Here is a 19,534-nt window from a genome sequence, read left to right as displayed (position 1 = left end):
TATCCAACTTTTTTTAATTTTATCTCAAATTTTTATAAACCATTTGAACATAATTTTAAAAAATAAATTTTTTTGATATTCATAATTTTTCAAAAAATTGTATACTCAAACGAGCGATATATATTTTTTAACGCAATTTCAAACCTGCTGTGATTTGCCACCGCCCTCTACTGGGCCTCATCTGCCAAATTTGGGCCCAAGCTCGGACCGGGCCAGATGTGGGTAAGCACTACATGCTTAACCCATGGTGCGCTCCGTTTCTCTCACTCTTTCGACTGTTTCCTTTATTGTCATTCGTCACCTTTCTGTGATCCCATCTGTTACAGAGCGGTAGAGAGAGACCAAAGACCAAAATCACTCACCAAAAAACAACAACAATGGCAGGTGAGGAGAGGTGGTGTGTGGTGACGGGAGGGAGAGGGTTTGCTGCGCGGCATTTGGTGGAAATGCTTCTCACACACGATATGTTCTCCGTCCGCATTGCTGACTTGGGCCCCACCATTGACCTTGAACCGGTCGAGGAGAAGGGAACCCTCGGCCAAGCCTTGCGCTCTGGCCGCGCAGTATATGTTCCCACCGATCTCCGAAACAAAGACCAAGTAGTGAAAGGTCTCAACTATCATTCTACTTCAACTGCTTGATAAAATGCCCAGCTGAAAATTTGTAAAAGCTTTTAAAGACTTTTTATTTTTTATTTTTAATTTTAAACAGCATGTGAAGGAGCTGAGGCTGTGTTCCACATGGCTGCGCCAAATTCGTCTATTAACAATTATCAGCTACATCATTCGGTAAATGTGGAAGGTACAGCGTGGTTTGCGTGATGGGTGTTTGGCTTTGTTGCTTTTGATGTGCTTTCAGACTTGTAAATCTTTGTTTGCTGGTCGGACTTGCTTGTTTTATGTTATGAGTCAACTATGGTCTGCAGGGACAAAGAATGTTATTGATGCTTGTATTCAGCTAAAGGTAAAGAGATTGATTTATACTAGCTCTCCTAGTGTGGTCTTTGATGGGGTTCATGGGATTTTCAACGGGGATGAATCATTGGCGTACTCGGCTAAGGTACTGAATTCACTAAGTCTCAACTTTATTATTGCTCGAGAGTCAAGTTTGTTGTTATTGCTGCTTACCGCCAGTTATAACGTGATTGCGACACAGCTGCTGTCTATTTTTTATGCATCATATCACATTCTTCTTTCTTCTTTTCTTTGGCGTGGAGTGATATAAAGCAAGTTAAATTTATTTTTATTTTGAACAATATCTTTGCTTAGAATGTTTAATCAATGCCCATATTGTCTTCACCTGTTTCAGCACATAGATTCATACTCGTCAACTAAAGCTGAAGGAGAGGCATTGGTCATCAAATCGAATGGGACTAATGGACTCTTAACATGCTGCATACGTCCTAGCAGCATTTTTGGCCCTGGCGATAAGTTGTTGGTTCCATCTTTAGTTTCTGCTGCAAGGGCGGGGAAATCTAAGGCAAGTATGTTCATTGTTCTGCTTAATTTTGAATTTTCCTCCTTTTCAGTTTATAGTTGTGCATTAGATATACAAATTCCATACTTCGGCTATGGTTCAGTCATCCACATCCATTATTGGATACATGAATGCCATACATGTGCACATTGTACTTTTGAAGGATGAGATATCTAACAGTTGTGCTCCATGATCTAAATCTTATTGGCCTAGGATCAACCAATTGGTTTGGATGCCTGAGAAAAATAAGTGCCTTTTTGTTTTTGTTTTTTGTTTTTTAAATGGCTAAAGTCCATAACATAAAACATTTGATCCTAGAATTAATCTGTGCGACCATAAAATTTTAATTCCTGTTCCACTTTATAGGGGCCAACTGCCAATTACATATTGGTATGATGTTCATAGTGCTTAGCATCTTTTGTTAAGTTTCTCTATATGAATATGGACTAGTGGCTTCTACTGGCTTGTAATTCAAAAACTTTTCTAGAGAATGAAATATAAAGTTCATGACTATGAACCATTACAATAAGTTCACTTGTCAATTCTTCTCTTCCAAGAACTTTTTTTTAGGGGTTCTCTTGTATACTTCCCGTGTATAAGGGTTGCGCCCCTCTGCGCTTTTTATATTTATATAATTACAATTACTTATCAAAAAAAAAAAAAAGAACTTTTTGACGTGGTGAGGAGAACTTAGATCTAAAGTAGATTTGAAATGAACCAGCCAAAAATGCCACGTTTCAAGAAAATTGACTCATACAAAGGGTTTAAGAAGAAGTTCAAGCAATAATCAAGGCTATATCAAAGAGAAGAAGATAACACTGAAGTTGGAACAATATAAGATCAATTTCTAGGCTCCAAGAAGTCAAGAACTCAGATATGAAATTTCATATGATAGAGAATAAAAGGCCCCTACAATGACTCAAAAGAGGTTATTTATATTAGTTTTTAGTAATCCTAGAATCCTTACCCTTCATCTATCATAGAGCAAATAAATCTTAACCATCCAACTTCACTAAAAGTCACATGCTAGTCACATGACCTTTTTAAAATACTAAAACATAATAACATAAAGAATAAATAATAAAAGACTAGTCTTGAAATAGCTAATGGACTGGATAAAATAGACTAGGGGGCCTTCTTTGCTTTGGGCTTAGATGCTCCTGCATTAGTCCCTCTGGGTTGGAAAAAAAACTTTGCTACGATGAGAAAACCTCGACTTTTTTTTTTTTTTTTTTGTTTCTAATTAATCGAATTTCATCAAGCTTAAAGGCTGGAACGTTCTTCCCAACCTTGCAAACCAATGCATACGTAACTCCCTTATCTTGACTCTCAGCTTCAAACTTTGCAGTAGTCAAGAAGCCATTAACCTTATTGTGTTTAGAGGAACTAGTGTCTACTTCCCTAAGAGGATGCAAGGTATAGTTTTTGTTACCCCTTTGGAATGAATAAGTGTTGGCTCTAGTGCGATGGATCATGTCATTGTCATATAATCATGGTCTACCCTATAGAATGTGGCATGCATCCATAGGCACAATATCACACACAGACTCATTGTCAACATTGTCACCCAAGGAAAGATTGACTAAACAACAAGATGTGACCAGAACTTTGTTACCTTTTTGAAGCCACATAATTTTTTAGGGATGAGGATGCTTTTCAATAGGCAATTTCAACTTTTCGACTACCTCTTTGGAAATAATGTTCTCACAGCTACCCCTATCGAGAACAACGTTACATACCTTCCTACCACAAAGAACTCGTATTTGAAAGATATTATGCCACCTCAAATCTTCCTCCTCCGTGCTTGGCGTTGTCATTACTCGTCGTACCACCAAAGACTCTCCTTCTACTGGGTAAATATCAACATCCTCTTCCGTATCATTAGAGACATCATAAGTCGTCTCCTAATAGAACTTCCTCTTCCTCTTCAAGTTCTACTAGGTTCACCCACTGCTGTGGAAAACCATCTGAAGTGTCCCCTCTCTCCACACGCAAAACATTGCACTTGTGATCCAGAACCAGCATTGGTAGATACTGGACCAGAATTACTCTGTGCACCATATCTTACTACTTGCCGTTTTCACTTTTGTCAATATTGGCAGTATTTCTACCCGCTGTCAGGTTTATTTATTATACTAGTATCTCGACCAATCTTTTGAGCTGTTTGGTCACTACAAACATTCCGAAAAATTGTTGAACCCCTTTGTTTTGCACCCTCAACTTTGCTAGACAAAGGTCTCCTTGCTTTGTAACGCAACACCTGATTTTCTACCATTAAGGCATATTGTCGAGCATCTTCAAGATTAAATAAATGAACCTCTCCCGATTCATCTCTAATGAATTGGTTCAGGCCAGCAAGATAACGAGATGTCATTTGCTTGTTAGTCTCATTTAAACCAACTCGAATAGAGAGGTTGTCGAAATCTGACGTGTTTTCTTCCACAGACATCCCTCGTTGTTTCAATCAGTGGAATATTTCATACAATTCCATTGCATAATCAGTCGACAATTTTTTTTTTTTTGATAAGTAAGAGAAAATTCATTAAAACACAAAAAGCGATCAAGTACACAGGTAGTATACAAGAACGGCCACTAAGAAGAAGAAGAAGAAAACAATACAAGAAAATCATTAAAACTAATCACTAAGGGGGCAAGGAATGAGCCGTCCAATAGTACAAAGAATAAAAGAAAAAAGAAATGAGCTCCTCAATGGTTCTTTCTTTGTCCTCGAACTGTCTATCGTTGCGTTCCCTCCACAAGCACTATATAAGGCAACAAGGAACCATCTTCCTCACAACCACACTTCGTGTGCGACCACCTGTCCACTAGCAAGCGAAAAGATCAACCACCCGACGAGGCATAACCCAAGAAAGGCTGAAGCGGCTAAAAATAGCATTCCAAAGAACACAAGCGGCATCACAATGAAGAAGAAGATGATCCATAGACTCCCCATTCTTTTTGCACATACAACATTTATCAATCACAATGATCCGCCTCTTTCTAAGATTGTCCAAAATAAGGATTTTCCCTAATGTTGCCGCCCAAGCGAAAAAGGCCACTTTCAAAGGAACCTTGGTACGCCAAATACTTTTCCAGGGGAAATGACTTGTCTCCTTAAAGGCAAGAGCCTTATAGAAAGATCTAACATCAAACTTACCTTTACGAGGAGACCACCAAATCTTATCTTCCCCATCACGATCAAGACCGATGGAATACAATAAGGTAAAGAAAGAAGTCAAGACGTCCACCTCCCAATCGTGTGCCGCTCGAATAAATCTGACATCCCACTGAAAAGATCCGCTCTCCAGAATCAAATGAGCTGCCATGAACGAATTCTTGTCGCAAGCTATGTCATACAAACCTGGGAAAGCTTCTTTGAGGGGCATCTCTCCGCACCACACATCATCCTAGAATCTGATCCTGGATCCATTGCTCAAAAAAAATCTAGTATGGCTATTAAACAAGCTCCACCCCTTCCTAATGTTCTTCCATAGCCCCACCCCGTGAGACCCATGGGGGTCTAAGGAACACCAACCAACCCACGTAGAACCATACTTTGCATCCACAACTGATCTCCACAGAGCCTCTCTCTCATGCGCAAAACGCCACAACCACTTCCCTAACAAAACCTGATTGAAAATCCTCAAATTCCTGATGCCCAAACCACCTTCTGAAATAGGGGAACAAACTGTGGACCAGCTAACCAGGTGATATTTGAATTCTTCACCTATACCTCCCCACAAAAAATCTCGATGCAACTTCTCTATACGACTGGCAACACTGGATGGAATGGGGAACAAAGAAAGGAAGTACGAGGGTAGGTTAGATAAAGTACTCTTTATAAGGGTAACTCTGCCGCCCTTAGACAGATACATTCGCTTCCGCAACTTCACTTTCGTGTGCTCCCATGTGTTAATTTTTGGCTTGCCTTGTTGAGCATGTTGCTCTTCAATTCTCTTCCACCTTTGAAGCGCAGTATCCTTCAATTCAAGCCTCACAAACAGCACCTTTTTGTCTTCACTTATGGGCTTCCACTCAAAGTAAGTCTCCAAACTAGCTTCCCAATCTAAATAATCCTTTGCATGCATCTTGCCAAATAAAATCAACAACCTCTATTTTGATTTCTTCACCATTTAAGTCAAGTGCATGCACCAACCGATCCTCTAGTCCGCCTCGTGCTGCTTGTTCTACGGGCCTGACATCGTGAAAAGGGTTTTCATCTTCTATATCATCACTCTCATCCTCAAGACCTCCTTCTGCCTTCTGGTATGTCCAAGGGCTTGCGTTCTCCTTCCAATATCTCCATACGGGCTCCCACTAGTTGCCTTCACTGAAGAGCTTGTACAGCTAGCGACAAATCTTCAATCATACCCCTCATCTCAGCCATCTCTGTTTGCTAGCCTTGATTTCCTCTAGCCCCTCGACCTTTACCATGACCAACCATAGCTTAAAGTTGCAACTTTGGGATAAATGCAAAATCAGTCTCTGTGGTTGGCCTAAATTATAAATTGCTCTCTACATTATAAAAAATAATTCAGAGGTCCTTAGGGTAGACCAAAATAACAATTTAGTCCCTGTAGTCAAATTTCGTTAAAAACTTGATGGATTTCATTAGTGTGCCATGTTATCACTAATAGAATGATGACATGTGCCACTCGTTTTTTTTTTTTTTTTTTTTTTTTTTTTTTTTAATATAAATATAGAAAACTTACAAAATTAAAAAATTAAATTTAAAAAATAAAAATGAAAAAGAAAGGGGATGGCTGCCGGGGCACCCCTAGTCACCCCCTTCCTTTTTTTTTTCTTCTTTAAAAAAATTAATTTTATGTTTTATATATTTATATATTTATTGTATTAATATATTGTTTTTATTAAGAGTGACACATGTCATCATTCTATTGGTGCTTACGTTGTAAGCTAACATAATCCATTAAGTGTTTTGACGAAATTTGACTGCAGGGACTAAATTGTTATTTTAGCTTACCTTCAGGACCTCTGAATTATTTTTTATACCGTAGTGAGCGATTTGGAATTTAGGCTAACCACATGAACTAATTTTGCATTTATCCCTTAAAGTTGCAACTTTTGTCTCAAATCTGAATTTTGTGGCTTCTATCTAGGATTTGTTGCTCCAATACCACTTGATGCGGTGAGAAGAACTTAGATCTAAAGTAGATCTGGAATGAACCAGACAAAGATGCCACCTTTCAAGCAAATTGACGCTTACAAAGGGTTTAAGAAGAAATTCCAGCAACAATCAAGGCTATAGCAAAGAGAAAGAAGATAAGATTGAAGTTGGAACAATAAAAGATCAATTTCTATGTTCTGAAGCCTGTGTACTTAGGGACGCCTTACACTTTTTATAAAATTTCTATTACTTGTATATAAAAAAAAATTCTAGGCTCAAAGAGTCCAAGATCTCAGATCTGAAATTTCATATATTAGAGAATAAAAGCCCCCTACAATGAATCATAAGAGGTTTTTTATATTAAATTTTAGTAACCCTAGAATCCTAGCCCTGCATCTATCTTAGAAGAAATAAATCTTAACCATCCAACTTCATTAAAAGTCGCATGACTTTTTTATAATACTAAAATATAATAACATAAAACATAACATAATAATAAAAGACTGGTCTTGAAATAGCTAATGGACTGGATAAAATAGACTAGGGGGCCTTCTTTGCTTTGGGCTTAGATGCTCCTGCATCACTTTTGTTGCATGACCGTGGGTGTAAACTCATCCTTATGCAGCTCTTCTTCATCTGCACTTCTTTGTTGTAATTCAGGTGTTTAATTTCTTTTATTACGATATGTGCTCCCATACTGTATTCATTGGAGAATCGTTATTTGGATTCAGTATCAGGGTTTGACATGAATTATAGCGGAGGAATGGGGAGGTTTAGGGTAGTAGTAGGAAGGTACTCCTATTGTGTAGCCTAGCCAATGAAACCAAAAAAGAAAAAAAGTGAAAAAAAAAAGGAAACCTACAACTCTCATCTTGTCTTGCTCAAGCAATTCGAATCAAATTGTGAAATGATTCAAAAGATCAATCAACTCCTGGGGAAACAACTAGTAGCTGCCACCCAATCGTACATAGGACACAAGAATAGAAGTTTCAACTTCAACATGGGTAATTCAGTTCCTTAAGTTTTGTGCACTCCTCTTTCCAATTATACCACATGATTGATTGCTAATGTGACTATTGGATGCTCAACTCATTTGATGGTGGATTTTAGCTAGTCTAATGACTCTAATTGGTAAAGTCTCTTGATGTTGTACTAGAGAGATGAGATTAAATCCCAACCACATTTAGGATAGGGCTTAAGGAAGAGGAGTGCTACTTGCTGTATAGCCCAAACATTGGAAAAAAATAAGATAAGAAAGAGAGAGGGAAAAAAAGAAAAGAAGAAAAGCTTAACCTATCTCTTGGGAACTATCTTTTGAAATGTGAAACTCCAATTGTGGTACATATGATATTTGGGTCTTTATATTTGGTGACCCAATTTTTTTTTAAAAAGAAACAATTAATTTTTTTGAGCGAATTCTCCTTGACGCTTTCTTTTCCTCCGCTCTCTCTTGTGCTTGGGACTTCATTCTAAATTAGGTCCCCCGTTTTCGCAACAATTTTTTTGAACATGAGCAAATTGATAGTCATGTTGAGCTAGGGTACTCCCCTATTTTTTTTTTTGATAAGTAATTGCAATTTATAAAAATAAGCGCAGAGGGGTGCAACCCTTATACACGGGAAGTATACAAGAGAACCCCTAAAAGGGACGAACAAAGAATAATTTTAAAAAGTCTACATAAGTAAAAACATTCAAGCTATGATGGGACGCTATCTAAATATATAACGTATTGAGCAACCGCTTCCTTAGCTTCACCATAGATGTCTCTAGATCTTCAAATAGCCGTGCATTCCGCTCCTTCCAAATACACCACAATAAGCACAAAGAAGCTAACCGCCAAGCTTTTTTAGCACGACCATACCCAATTGCCGCCCCCAACTATTCAACAACTCCAACACCGTTCGTGGCATAACCCACTCTACCCCAAATAAAATAAGAATGTAGCTTCAACGATCCCGGACGATTTCGCAGTGAAGCAACAAATGATCAATAGACTCCCCACTCTTCTTACACAAACAACACCACTCAATCACTATAACATTCCTCTTATGCAAGTTATCATGCGTCAATATTTTGCCCAAAGCTGTTGACCATACGAAGAAAGCCACCCTTGTTGGAGCCTTAACATGCCATATATTCTTCCAGGGAAAAGATGGAAAAGATGGGTCATCTTTCCTAATAAGCTCTTCATAGAAGGATCTCACCTCAAATAAACCTTTTTTAGAGGGATTCCACACTAACCTGTCACCCTCTCCATGTCGAGCCGAAATGGAGTACAGTCGATCGAAGAAAGAAAGGACCATATCATCTCCCAATCCTGGATTTGTTGCGTAAAAAGAATATTCCACTGAATAACACCATTATGAACAACCAAATTATCCTCCACCATCGCATCTTTGTTCCTCACTATACTAAAAAGAGCTGGAAAGCATTGCTTCAAGGATCTAACCCCACACCACCAATCATGCCAAAAACTAATATGTGTTCCATTCCTCACCTCAAAACGAACTGAATTGCGAAACTTCTCCCACCCCTTCCTAATATGTTTCCACACACCCACTCGAAAGGAACCTGACACCTCTTTCGAACACCAACCACCCTTGAGGCTCTCAAATTTTGCGTCAATCACAATCGCCATAAAGCCTCTCTCTCCCTACCATATCTCCACAACCATTTTCCCAGAAGTGCTCGATTAAACTGGATGAAATTGTGAATTCCCAACCCACCTGAGTGCAATGGAGTACAAATCCTATTCCATTTTACTAAATGAAATTTGACCTCATTCCCAATGCCGCCCCAAAGAAAAGCCTTTCGAATATTATCAAGACGATTAGCCACCCTCACTGGAATAGGAAACAATGACGAGATAAGTAGGAAGGTTGGAAAGCTTACTTTTAAGAAGAGTCAGCCGCCCACCCTTTGACAAATACATATGCTTCCATCCAACCAATCTCATTTCCATTTTCTCAATAACACCATTCCAAATAGACACGGACTTGTAAGAAGCACCCAATGGCAAACCCAAGTATGTCATAGGCAAAAAAGCGACCCGACATCCAAGTAAGTGAGCCAATCCTTCGACATCCTCTACCGCACCAATATGAGCAATTTCTGATTTTCCTAAGTTAATCCTTAAACTCGAAGCTGCCTCAAAGCAAAGGAAGATACATCTCAGATGGCGAATTTGTTTTTTCCTGCGCCCCACAAAAAGTCAATGTGTCATCAACAAACATTAAATGGTTCACAACTAAGGCCTCAGGCTCCCTAGATCCCACTGAAAACCCAGTCAAGTTGCCTTGATCCAATGCAGCACTCAGCATCCGGCTCAAAGCCTCCATAACCACCACAAACAAAAAAGGAGAAAGAGGATCTCCTTGCCGCAAACCCCGAGAGCTGTTAAAGAAACCCGACGGGGTTCCATTCACAAGAACAAAAAATCTCACCGTAGAAATACAAAACCGAATCCAAGTCCTCCATTTTTCCCAAAAACCACAACGGTGCAACAAATATAGCAAGAAATCCCAATTCACATGATCATAAGCCTTCTCCAGATCCAACTTACATAGCAGCCCAGGGTCTCCTGATCGAATTTGACTATCCACACATTCATTGGAAATAAGCACTGAATCCAAGATTTGTCGACCACCTATAAACGCATTCTGAGTGTTGGAGATAATCTTGCCCAAAACTGATTTAAACCTGTGCGCGAGGACCTTGGAAATAATCTTGTAAATGCCCCCTACCAAACTAATAGGGCAAAAATCTGTCACATCCATGGCACCAGTCTTCTTTGGAATCAGAGAGACGGAAGTAGCATTAAAGCTCTTCTCAAACTTGCCTCGAGTGTGAAATTCTGCAAAAACATCCATAATGTCAGTTTAAATGGAAGAGTTATCCTAGCTGTGTAATCCTTGACTATTTTGCTCTCTTGGTATATTGCAGACATATAGGTATGGTCATGTGGTTAGGCAAAATCAGACGCCTACTCATCCGTCTTGAGTGTCATTGCCTTCATGAACCTAGTATATCTCATCACAAGTCATTTGTGTCACACTTTATCTTGAATAATCTGTCATAGTTTGTGAGGAGTGAGTGGCATGTAGAAGTGCTTGCTAAATGATTTAGCACAAGTTTTGAGTACTTAAAAATATTGATCATAATTATATGATAACGTATCTCTTGTTCTCTATTCTTAGTATATATATATATATATATATATAGATAGATTTTTATTGGTTTTTCTTAACAGTGTTTGGTTGTTAGATAGATTTTTATTGGTTTTTCTTAACAGTGTTTGGTTTTTCTTAACAGTGTTAGTGGTACAGACTTTCTTCAATATAAACCTATTGATTTTTATTCCTTTTTCAAATGGTCAGTTCATTATTGGTGATGGAAACAACATTTATGACTTCACTTATGTTGAAAATGTGGCACATGCCCATGTATGTGCGGAGCGAGCTCTTGCATCAGAAGGGACGGTTGCAGAAAAAGCTGCAGGGCAGGTACCTTTGTTATTGCCATTGGATTAGTATTTGAATGAGAAACGCACACATAGACACATATTAGAGAGAGAGTTCAGTTGATTGATTTTTCTACAGCTTCCTCCATCTCTCACGTCCAATAGTCATATGGGGAAAATTTGGAAAAACAAAGTTACAGTCGGGGTAAAGTTTGAGATGCATTTTTCTTTTGTTGACGGGTTGCACTTATTTTCTTCTTGGTTTGATCATGCACTACTAGATTCAGTTTGGCTTTTATCCAATTTATTGCATGCGTGAGTACATTCTTGTCATCTTCTATGTAAGGGCTTGATCAGTGACACTTAGAAGCAGGAGCGAGATATGGCAATTTCCATTGCTAATGTTTGAATAACAATGAAGTTTGGTGGTAGGCTTTGGGTGGAGATATGTTAGTTGATATGGTTGATGGTATAGAATCATTAACTTGAGTGGAGAATGGAGTGACCTGATGTAACGACTTGGGAAATTATTTTTGATAGGTAAGCAGAAAAATTTATAAAAAGCGTAAAGGTGCCCCCAATCATACAAAAAAGGCACCAAAATAGGAAAAAAGAAAGAAAAACACCCATAAAACCCAAAAACAGGGGGAAACCCAAACACCCCAACATGAACCAGTACCACATGATGTTATTAGGTTGTACTGATACCATTTTAAGAACGAATTAAGAAAAATGCTAGCCATATTTGTGCAATCACTTTAAAATGATGAGTCATTTGGAGTTTTCCTAGGATCACTTACAAAGCCCAATCTTACCTAGTAAGGAACCGATATTGGACTTACCACCCATGCGTATTTTTATAAACCACCCTCCCTATGTGGGCTACTCATTTTCCTAATATGGGATTGAGATGTTACACCTGAGTTAGAAACTAGGAGGAGTCAGTAGTGTTTGTGTGGGATTTTGGCCTAAATGGACTTTACCTCATTAATTTTTGGGGCATATACTTGTTTTCGGGAGAATAGAGTGCAGCCAGAAAGCCGGGATGCCCAAACCTGATTGTGGGTGGGGCAGCACCTTGGAGGCTTTCTGTGTTGTGACAGGCACTTCAAAGCTTCCTGGTACCTATTCTTGATCCAGGTAGGCATTTTGCATCACAATGCATCGTCTTAATCTCAAGGCACCTTTGGGTTGAACAAAGGTTGTTGCAGTTGGCTCTTGCATGGTATGCGAAGTGTCCACCTACAATGAAAAGTTAGGGCCTTTTCTTTTTTTTGGAGGAAAGGGGGAAGGAACTGTTGGCAACTTTACTTGTCAACTGGAAATTTATATGAACTTAAGACCAATCTAAATCTCTTTTCACTCTTTTGTGCCAAAGTCCAGGTGGCATGTTCTTTGGAGCTTTAATTCATTTAGTGTAGGTGATGAAATGAGCAACCTTTTTAATTTATGGACCTGCAAAGAAAATTTATACTGGATAGGTTCAAACATGTTTATTCAGAAGAAATTTGAAGACCTTTGGGTTATAACTATCAAAAATTGTGTTGATATGTGTCCCCTTTGTCGATTAGTTTTAATGATTTTTAGTTCGTTTTTCTCTTTCTAGTTATGCAATTCCTTTTGTATACTCCCAGTGTACTGAGGGACGCCTTATGCTTTTAATGACATTGGTTATTGCTTTTAAAAAAATCAATTTAATATTCTGTTTCATAGATTTTTCTTTAGAAATTGCAAATTCATGTTTTGAGATTAATTGGCGTGTCTCCTAAGAAAAACAAACAGAAGGATATAATATAATTAAGGACATGTCAAACTAGGATATCATAAGTTGGTTTTGGCTTTCTTTGCTAAATGGAGGTTGGTTTCACAGGCATATTTTGTTACCAATATGGAACCCGTAAAGTTTTGGGAGTTTATCTCACTTATTCTCGAAGGTCTTGGCTATGAAAGGTATTTCTTTTTCTTGTACTTTCATTTTGAGCAGATGTAACCAGCTGTTAGTTTGTTGGTTTTATCCTTCTTCCTCTTTGATCTTTGTCTTATTTAGGGTCCACTTTGCCATTTCTTAGTTAGTTATGTTACATCTGGCAATTTTGATTCTTCAAATTATATTGTCTTCTCATCTAATCTCCAAATTATTATGTCATTATGTTTGTTTTCTCTTTTTCTATCCATCAATATATGAAGTTGGACTCTAACGTTCTTACGAGGGCTTAGCAGTTAACTTTTTCTTTTCTATCCATCACAAGTATGTTATTTATTTATTTATTTTTTTATAAGTAATCGAACTATCATAAAAAGCGTAAGGCGCCTCTAGGTCTATAGTAAATATACAAGAGAAAACAGCTAGATAACTAGAAGGAGAAAAAAGAACAAGAAAATCATGATAACTAAGCACCAAGGGAGAAATAAATGTGGCTGTCTAAAGAAAAAGAATACAAAAGAAAAAGGACTCAAGCTCATCCTATGTTCTCTCACTAACACCAATCAAAATGTGTTGTTAATAGCTAATAGCTCAGAGATCATGCATATATTCTTGATATGTCCTGTTTACGTAAAGAAAAAAGTAGTTTCTACTGTGGTCTCTTATCTTAAATATTGTGCTTGCTCCTGTAGTCCATTGGCATTTTCTTCTGCTGAAAATGTCATGCTGTCTAAAGCATATTTGTTGGTAGCTGTTGCGATGGACATGCGGCACCAACAGGGTTCGATTATTGCCTTCCTATGAGACACCATACAAGGAAAAGCGAATGGCATTCCAAGACTCAATACTATTTTGAAATCTCCTTTCCAGTTCATAAGCAACTCCACTACTATCCTAGCATCATCCCTTGGACCATGAATGCGGTAAATGCCAACGAACAAAGTGCCCATACTATTGAACCATGCAGTAGCAAATGGTCAACTGTTTTGCTGCTATTTTTACACGTGGCACTTATCCATGATTATCTTTATTCACATAAAATTATTCGGCTAAACTATTTTTTCAGTCCTTGAATATGAAATACCAAATTTGATTCCTAGAATATAAACAACTTTAAATTTGTCCCTCAATAGTTTTATTTTCAGCAGTTTTGTCCTTCTGTAAACCAGCATTGACAGAAATTGAGGTAAGTTGTTGCCATATCTTTGTTTTTTTTACTTGGCATGTGGAAGGTCCACATGGTATGTTGCGCATCAACAATTAAGAAAAACTATATATCTTTTAATTTTTATCCTTTCTTAAGTAAGAAGATCTCTCTCTCTCTCTCTCTCTCTCTCTCTCTCTCTCTCTCTCTCTCTCTCTCTCTCTCTCTCTCCTCTTCCACCTGCCAGCCCAAACTCCAGCATCACAACCACCAGTACCAAGTTCAAATCACCACTTCCTTAACCTTTTTTAAGTACAGTGGCCCCAATTACTGTCCCATTATTACTCTCCTGCGAGCTTGGTACCACTGAGTTTGTTGGTACGAAAACTCTACCATTGAAAACTGAAACTCGCTCCCCCTCCTCCTCCTCCTCCAACTCTTTTATCTATTCAAGCTATATCAAGTTCACCATCAGCACAAAGAAAGGAACTTTCCATTTCACTTCTACCATAGAAACACTACATATTGAGTATATCCAACATCACATACAAAGTAATTACTAAGACCCTGCCTCAAAATCCAAAGAATTCAAAGTACCTGCCTTAGATCTATCAACAAACTTTGGTTTGACTGCATGGGCATGTTGACTCTTGGTGGCTTTTGGGTTGGGATTTGAGATGGTGCACTGGCATACGGTGTTGGATTTGGTTATGCATTGCAGAACTCTTGAGAACATAAGCATAGAATCTACCCTTGGATTTTGTGGGGAAATATAAGAAATTGCTTCACCCACTGCTGCCAGTTGAAGCCCATAATTATAGATATCTTGATAATTTTTTATGAGCAAAGGAGGCATGGCAAGGGCATTGCCAAAGTGATTTCTATTCAGATCTCAAGGTTTGCTTCAGTTTTCTCTGATTTTGGTGGAGGGATTTTTTTTTGGTAAGTGATTTTAATGGAGGGAATTTAATTTGTAGATATTTTGGGATTTTTCTAAGGCTTATGTATTTCCGTGTTTAAGTGATTATTAGCATTTCAAAGTGTTGGTGTTGGAATTTGTTTGCAGTAGGTAGGGAGGGAGTGGATGACTTATTGTTTTGTTTATTAAAAAAAAAAGCAAAATATTCTTCTTAGATTTTGATATGGCATGTGCCAGTGAAAAAAGATGAAGAAGTTCGGAAAAAAGGCTTTGTTGGAAGAGATTCAAAATCTTGATGATTTAGAAGAGGAGCAAGAGTTGGCAACAGATGAGAGAGATAGGAAGGAAAAGGCTAAATATGATTTGGTAGAAGTGACCCTTATGCAAGAAATCAGTTGGAGGCAGAAATTTAGGGCTACTTGGCTTAAAGAAGGAGACTGTAAGTTAAATACAAAAGTAGGGTAAAAAGCTTTAGACGCTTGATACTTAGGTTTAGTATTGATACACTATTTATAGGGATTTACAGTGTGCGTGTATATGGCATGGTATAATGTCATAAACTAACTAAGGTAAGTAATATTCTATCCTAGGAAAGTAAAGGTGGCAATATAGCCGTTGTGTATACAATAGGAAAGGAATGAGAGAATAATGAGTGATAGCTAGCTATAGGTTTGATATGGTGAGGAAATTAGAATCTGTTCTTGTTTAGGAAGATCCCCTTGAATCACGGCTGATTGTACTAGGGCTTGTTTGCTGTCATCGAGTGATGTTGAGGCTGTACTGTAGGGTTTGTCAACTGTAGTGGCAGCTGCTGAGTAGGATCCGGGTGTGTGGCGTGAGTTTACTATTGTATCCTTAACAGAGACCACAACAGAGGGTTCTTTCATCGTCTTGCTAATTTTAATAGAAGACACAATTTTATCTTTGGCCTATGCATCGATGGCAATGTCACTTCCAAGATAGAGTTGATTAAAGATTCTATCACTCAATATTACTTGAATCTCCTCACCGAATTAGCCCATTGACGTCCCTCTTTAGATGGTTTAGCGTTCCCTTGTTTAGATTCCTCCGAAGCGGTTTGGCTGGAAAGACCGTTTCAAGAGGAGATTTTTCAAGCCATGTTGAGTATGGAGGTACACAAAGTGCCGGGTCCAGATGGCTTCACCATTGCTTTTTTTTTTTTTTTTTTTTTTCGTTCCTGTTGGTCTATTGTGAAGGCCGGCCGATCTCATGAAATTATTTCATAATTTTCATGAGCATGAGAGGTTTATGAAGAGTCTTAACGCTACTTTCATTACCCTTATTCTGAAGAAGCTTGGTCGATTGGAGACTAGGGACTTCAAACCTATCATCTTGATAGGGAGCGTCTACAAGATCCTGATAAAAGTTCTTGCGAGGAGATTGCGGCCAATAGTAGGAGCTCTTATCTCCAACAGCCAGAATGCTTTCATTGGGGGGCATCAGATTCTAGATTCAGTTCTTATAACCGATCAATGTCTGGATAGCAGATTGAGATAAGGAATTCCTAGGGTTTTATGCAAACTTGATATGGAAAAGGCTTTTGATCATGTTAATTAGGACTTCCTTTACTATATTTTGAGGTGCACATGACTTGGCCCTAAATGGAGGAAGTGGATTGTGATTTGTATTTCTACGGCTCGCTTCTCGATCCTGATCAACGGCAGCCCGCATGGCTTTTTTGGTAGTTCACGGGGTCTTCACCAAGGGCACCCCCTCTCTTCTCTTCTCTTTGTTTTAGTCATGAATGTTTCATTAGGATGCTTTCTAGAACAATGGATGGGGGCTTTCTTTCGGGCTTTCGAGTTGACAATCTCAATAATTTCCCCATGGAAATTTCACATCTTTTTCTTGCAGATGATACTCTTATTATCTGTGATGTTGACGCAGATCAAATCCATAATTTGGACCACATTCTATTGTGCTTCGAGGCCATTTCGGGTTTAAAGGTTAATCTTTAAAAATTCGAGTTAGTCGCAGTGGGGGAGGTCCCGCACATTGAGGAGCTAGCGAATACTCTCGGTTGTAATATCTATTTTTTTTCCGTTACGTTACTTAGGTCTTCCTCTTGGTGCTCTCTTCAAATCTAAAGCCATTTGAGATGGGGTGGTTGAGAAAATGGAAAATAGGCTAGCGAGTTAGAAGAAGATTTACTTTTCCAAGGGAGGATGTCTTACTCTCATCAAGAGTACTCTTTCTAGTATTCCCACTTATTTTTTATCTCTCTTCCCTCTACCAGTTGGCGTAGCTTGAAGGCTTGAGCGTTTTCAGAGCGACTTTCTGTGGGACAGTTGAAGCAGAGACCACAAGCTACATTTGGTAAACTGGAAGACTGTTTGTTCCCCAATTGCGAGAGGGGGATTAGGTATCAAAAACCTTATTCTGTTTAATAAAGCCCTGCTCGGTAAATGGCTATGGAGGTTCGGGAATGAACAAGATTATTTATGAAGGCATATGATTGCTTTGAAGTACGGGATCCGAAGGGGGTGGTGCTCAGAGGAAGTGCGAGCTCCTTATAGGGTGAGTCTCTGGAGGTATATTAGGCAAAATTGGGGAGCTTTTTCCAATTTTGTTTCCTATAAGGTGGGGGATGGCCTTTGCATCAGTTTCTAGCATGATATTTGGTGTGGTGATAGTGCTCTAAAGTGCTCTTTCCCTGAATTCTTTTCCTTAGCTCGTAACAAGGAGGATTTGGTATCAGAGTACATGGATTGCTTCAGTCCCCACACCCTTTGGAATCTTAACTTCATTCAAGATGTTAGTGATTGGGAAATTGAATCTCTGGATTCTTTTCTCACTCTTTTATACTCTATGAACCCACCTCCAGGAGATTCGGATAGCATGGTGTGGCTCCTTTGATCCGCCAAGGTTTTGTAGTGAAGAGCTACTTTACCATGTTAACTTCCCCTTGCAGAGAAGAGCTTAGTTCATTCCCATAAGAAGGCATTTGGAAGGTGAAGACCCTTCTGCACATTGCTTTCTTCATATGGGCTACAACTTTGGGTAGAATCCTTATAGCAAACAATTTTAGAAGGCGGAGGTTTGAGCTGATTAACCAGTGTTGCCTTTGTAAGAAGGATGAGGAAACTATTAATCATCTTCTCCTTCATTACAAGTTTACCGTTGACATCGGGCACTTAGTTCTTAATAGCTTTGGCGTCTCTCGGGTCACATCTGGTAATGTTCTTCAGCTTTTCCATTGTTGGAAATTTCTTGGGATTGGACATCCTAGCTAAGCTATCTGGAAAGTTATTTTCGCCCTCTTAATGTGGAACATGTGGAGAGAAATGATACGTTGGCTCTTTGAGGATATTAAGATGAATGTGCTTATTCTTAAATCCTCCTTCCTGAGATCTCTCTTGGATTGGGCCATTGTTCATGTTACTAACTTTCCTTCAAAGAATTGTAATAGCAGCTAGTTCTTTGGTTTTCTTGATTGTCTTGTATACTCTTCATGTACGGGGATTTTTTTTTTTTTTTTTTTTAATAAAATTATTATTATTCATAAAAAAAAAAAGATGACATTTCAGCAATTTCCATCAACTTCTGTCAATCAACTCCCATGGGCGGAATGATGGAATTGCTAAAAGTTTAGTTATTGAGGGAGAAAATTGGAACCTAATTCTAAGAGCCAAATTGGAAATTCATATATATTTCAGGGACCAAAAGTACACCTTACCTAGATGTTCTAATGTTAAAATCTTTCATGAGACAGTTGGCTAAACAAAAAAGTAACTGTTTGCGGCAGCACATCAAATATTGTTCCAAGAAACATGATATCTAGTAGTGCCCTGCAAAGCCTCATGGTAAAAGCAAACTTCAAATTTACCATTCTTAGTTGGCTGCCTGCACATTCTATCATCACTTACTGCAACTTGAGCTGAATACAAGTAAAGAGAAAAAACAAGGAAGCTGCAGATTCTAGCTTCTAGTCATGTATTGCTCTTACAAAACCAAGGATATACAATGAAGAGTCCCAACATTTCCATATTAGAAGCAACAGATGTATCCTTATCAAATGCTACAAGCAACAAATTTAATTTGGAAGAGGTTTCTAGTGCGGCTTCCCTAATTCATACATCGTGCCAGCAATTGAAGTCTGATACGAACTTTATTGAAGTTTGGAAACAAGTCCCAACAATTCTGATGCTTTTCCGTAAGTTGTCCATTGAATCCTATCTTCATTGCATTTAATCCAATGCATCTCCAAAGATGATCCCTTTCCTCTTCATAATGTCACAACAACTTCCCTAGCAAGGCATAATTAAGGTACACAAGCTCTCTCACTCCCAAGCCTCCTATATGGGTGAACAATCATCTTCCAATCCAATAAGTAATTGAATCTCATAAAGAAGCACAGTGGGGTGCAATCCAAGTACTCAAGAAGTATACATGAGAAACACTCAATTATGAAACAGTACACATCAAGAAATTCCAAAAAAATTAGAAAAACAAAATAGTTGTAA

At 38.4% G+C, this 19,534-nt stretch overlaps 1 protein-coding gene across 2 annotated transcripts in view; it reads left to right on the top strand.

The window, feature by feature from the left end:
• Nucleotides 1–271: 271 nt before the first annotated feature.
• The window catches only part of LOC133861622 (3beta-hydroxysteroid-dehydrogenase/decarboxylase), a 29,759-nt gene continuing 10,496 nt past the window's right edge, over nucleotides 272–19,534 (top strand). Inside the window, exons 1-6 of one of the 2 annotated variants that reach the window (XM_062297412.1) lie at nucleotides 272–609; nucleotides 712–801; nucleotides 926–1,059; nucleotides 1,309–1,479; nucleotides 10,981–11,106; nucleotides 12,934–13,013. In XM_062297412.1, coding sequence (XP_062153396.1) covers nucleotides 378–609; nucleotides 712–801; nucleotides 926–1,059; nucleotides 1,309–1,479; nucleotides 10,981–11,106; nucleotides 12,934–13,013 — 833 coding nt within the window. In that variant the 5' untranslated portion in view covers nucleotides 272–377. The remainder of the gene's footprint in view (nucleotides 610–711; nucleotides 802–925; nucleotides 1,060–1,308; nucleotides 1,480–10,980; nucleotides 11,107–12,933; nucleotides 13,014–19,534) is intronic. The other variant, XM_062297411.1, reaches the window with a different exon arrangement.

This window comes from Alnus glutinosa, chromosome 2 (genome assembly GCF_958979055.1).
Source record: "Alnus glutinosa chromosome 2, dhAlnGlut1.1, whole genome shotgun sequence".
In the NCBI taxonomy this organism is placed as follows: domain Eukaryota; kingdom Viridiplantae; phylum Streptophyta; class Magnoliopsida; order Fagales; family Betulaceae; genus Alnus; species Alnus glutinosa.
This window is presented reverse-complemented; position numbering and strand designations above follow the sequence as displayed.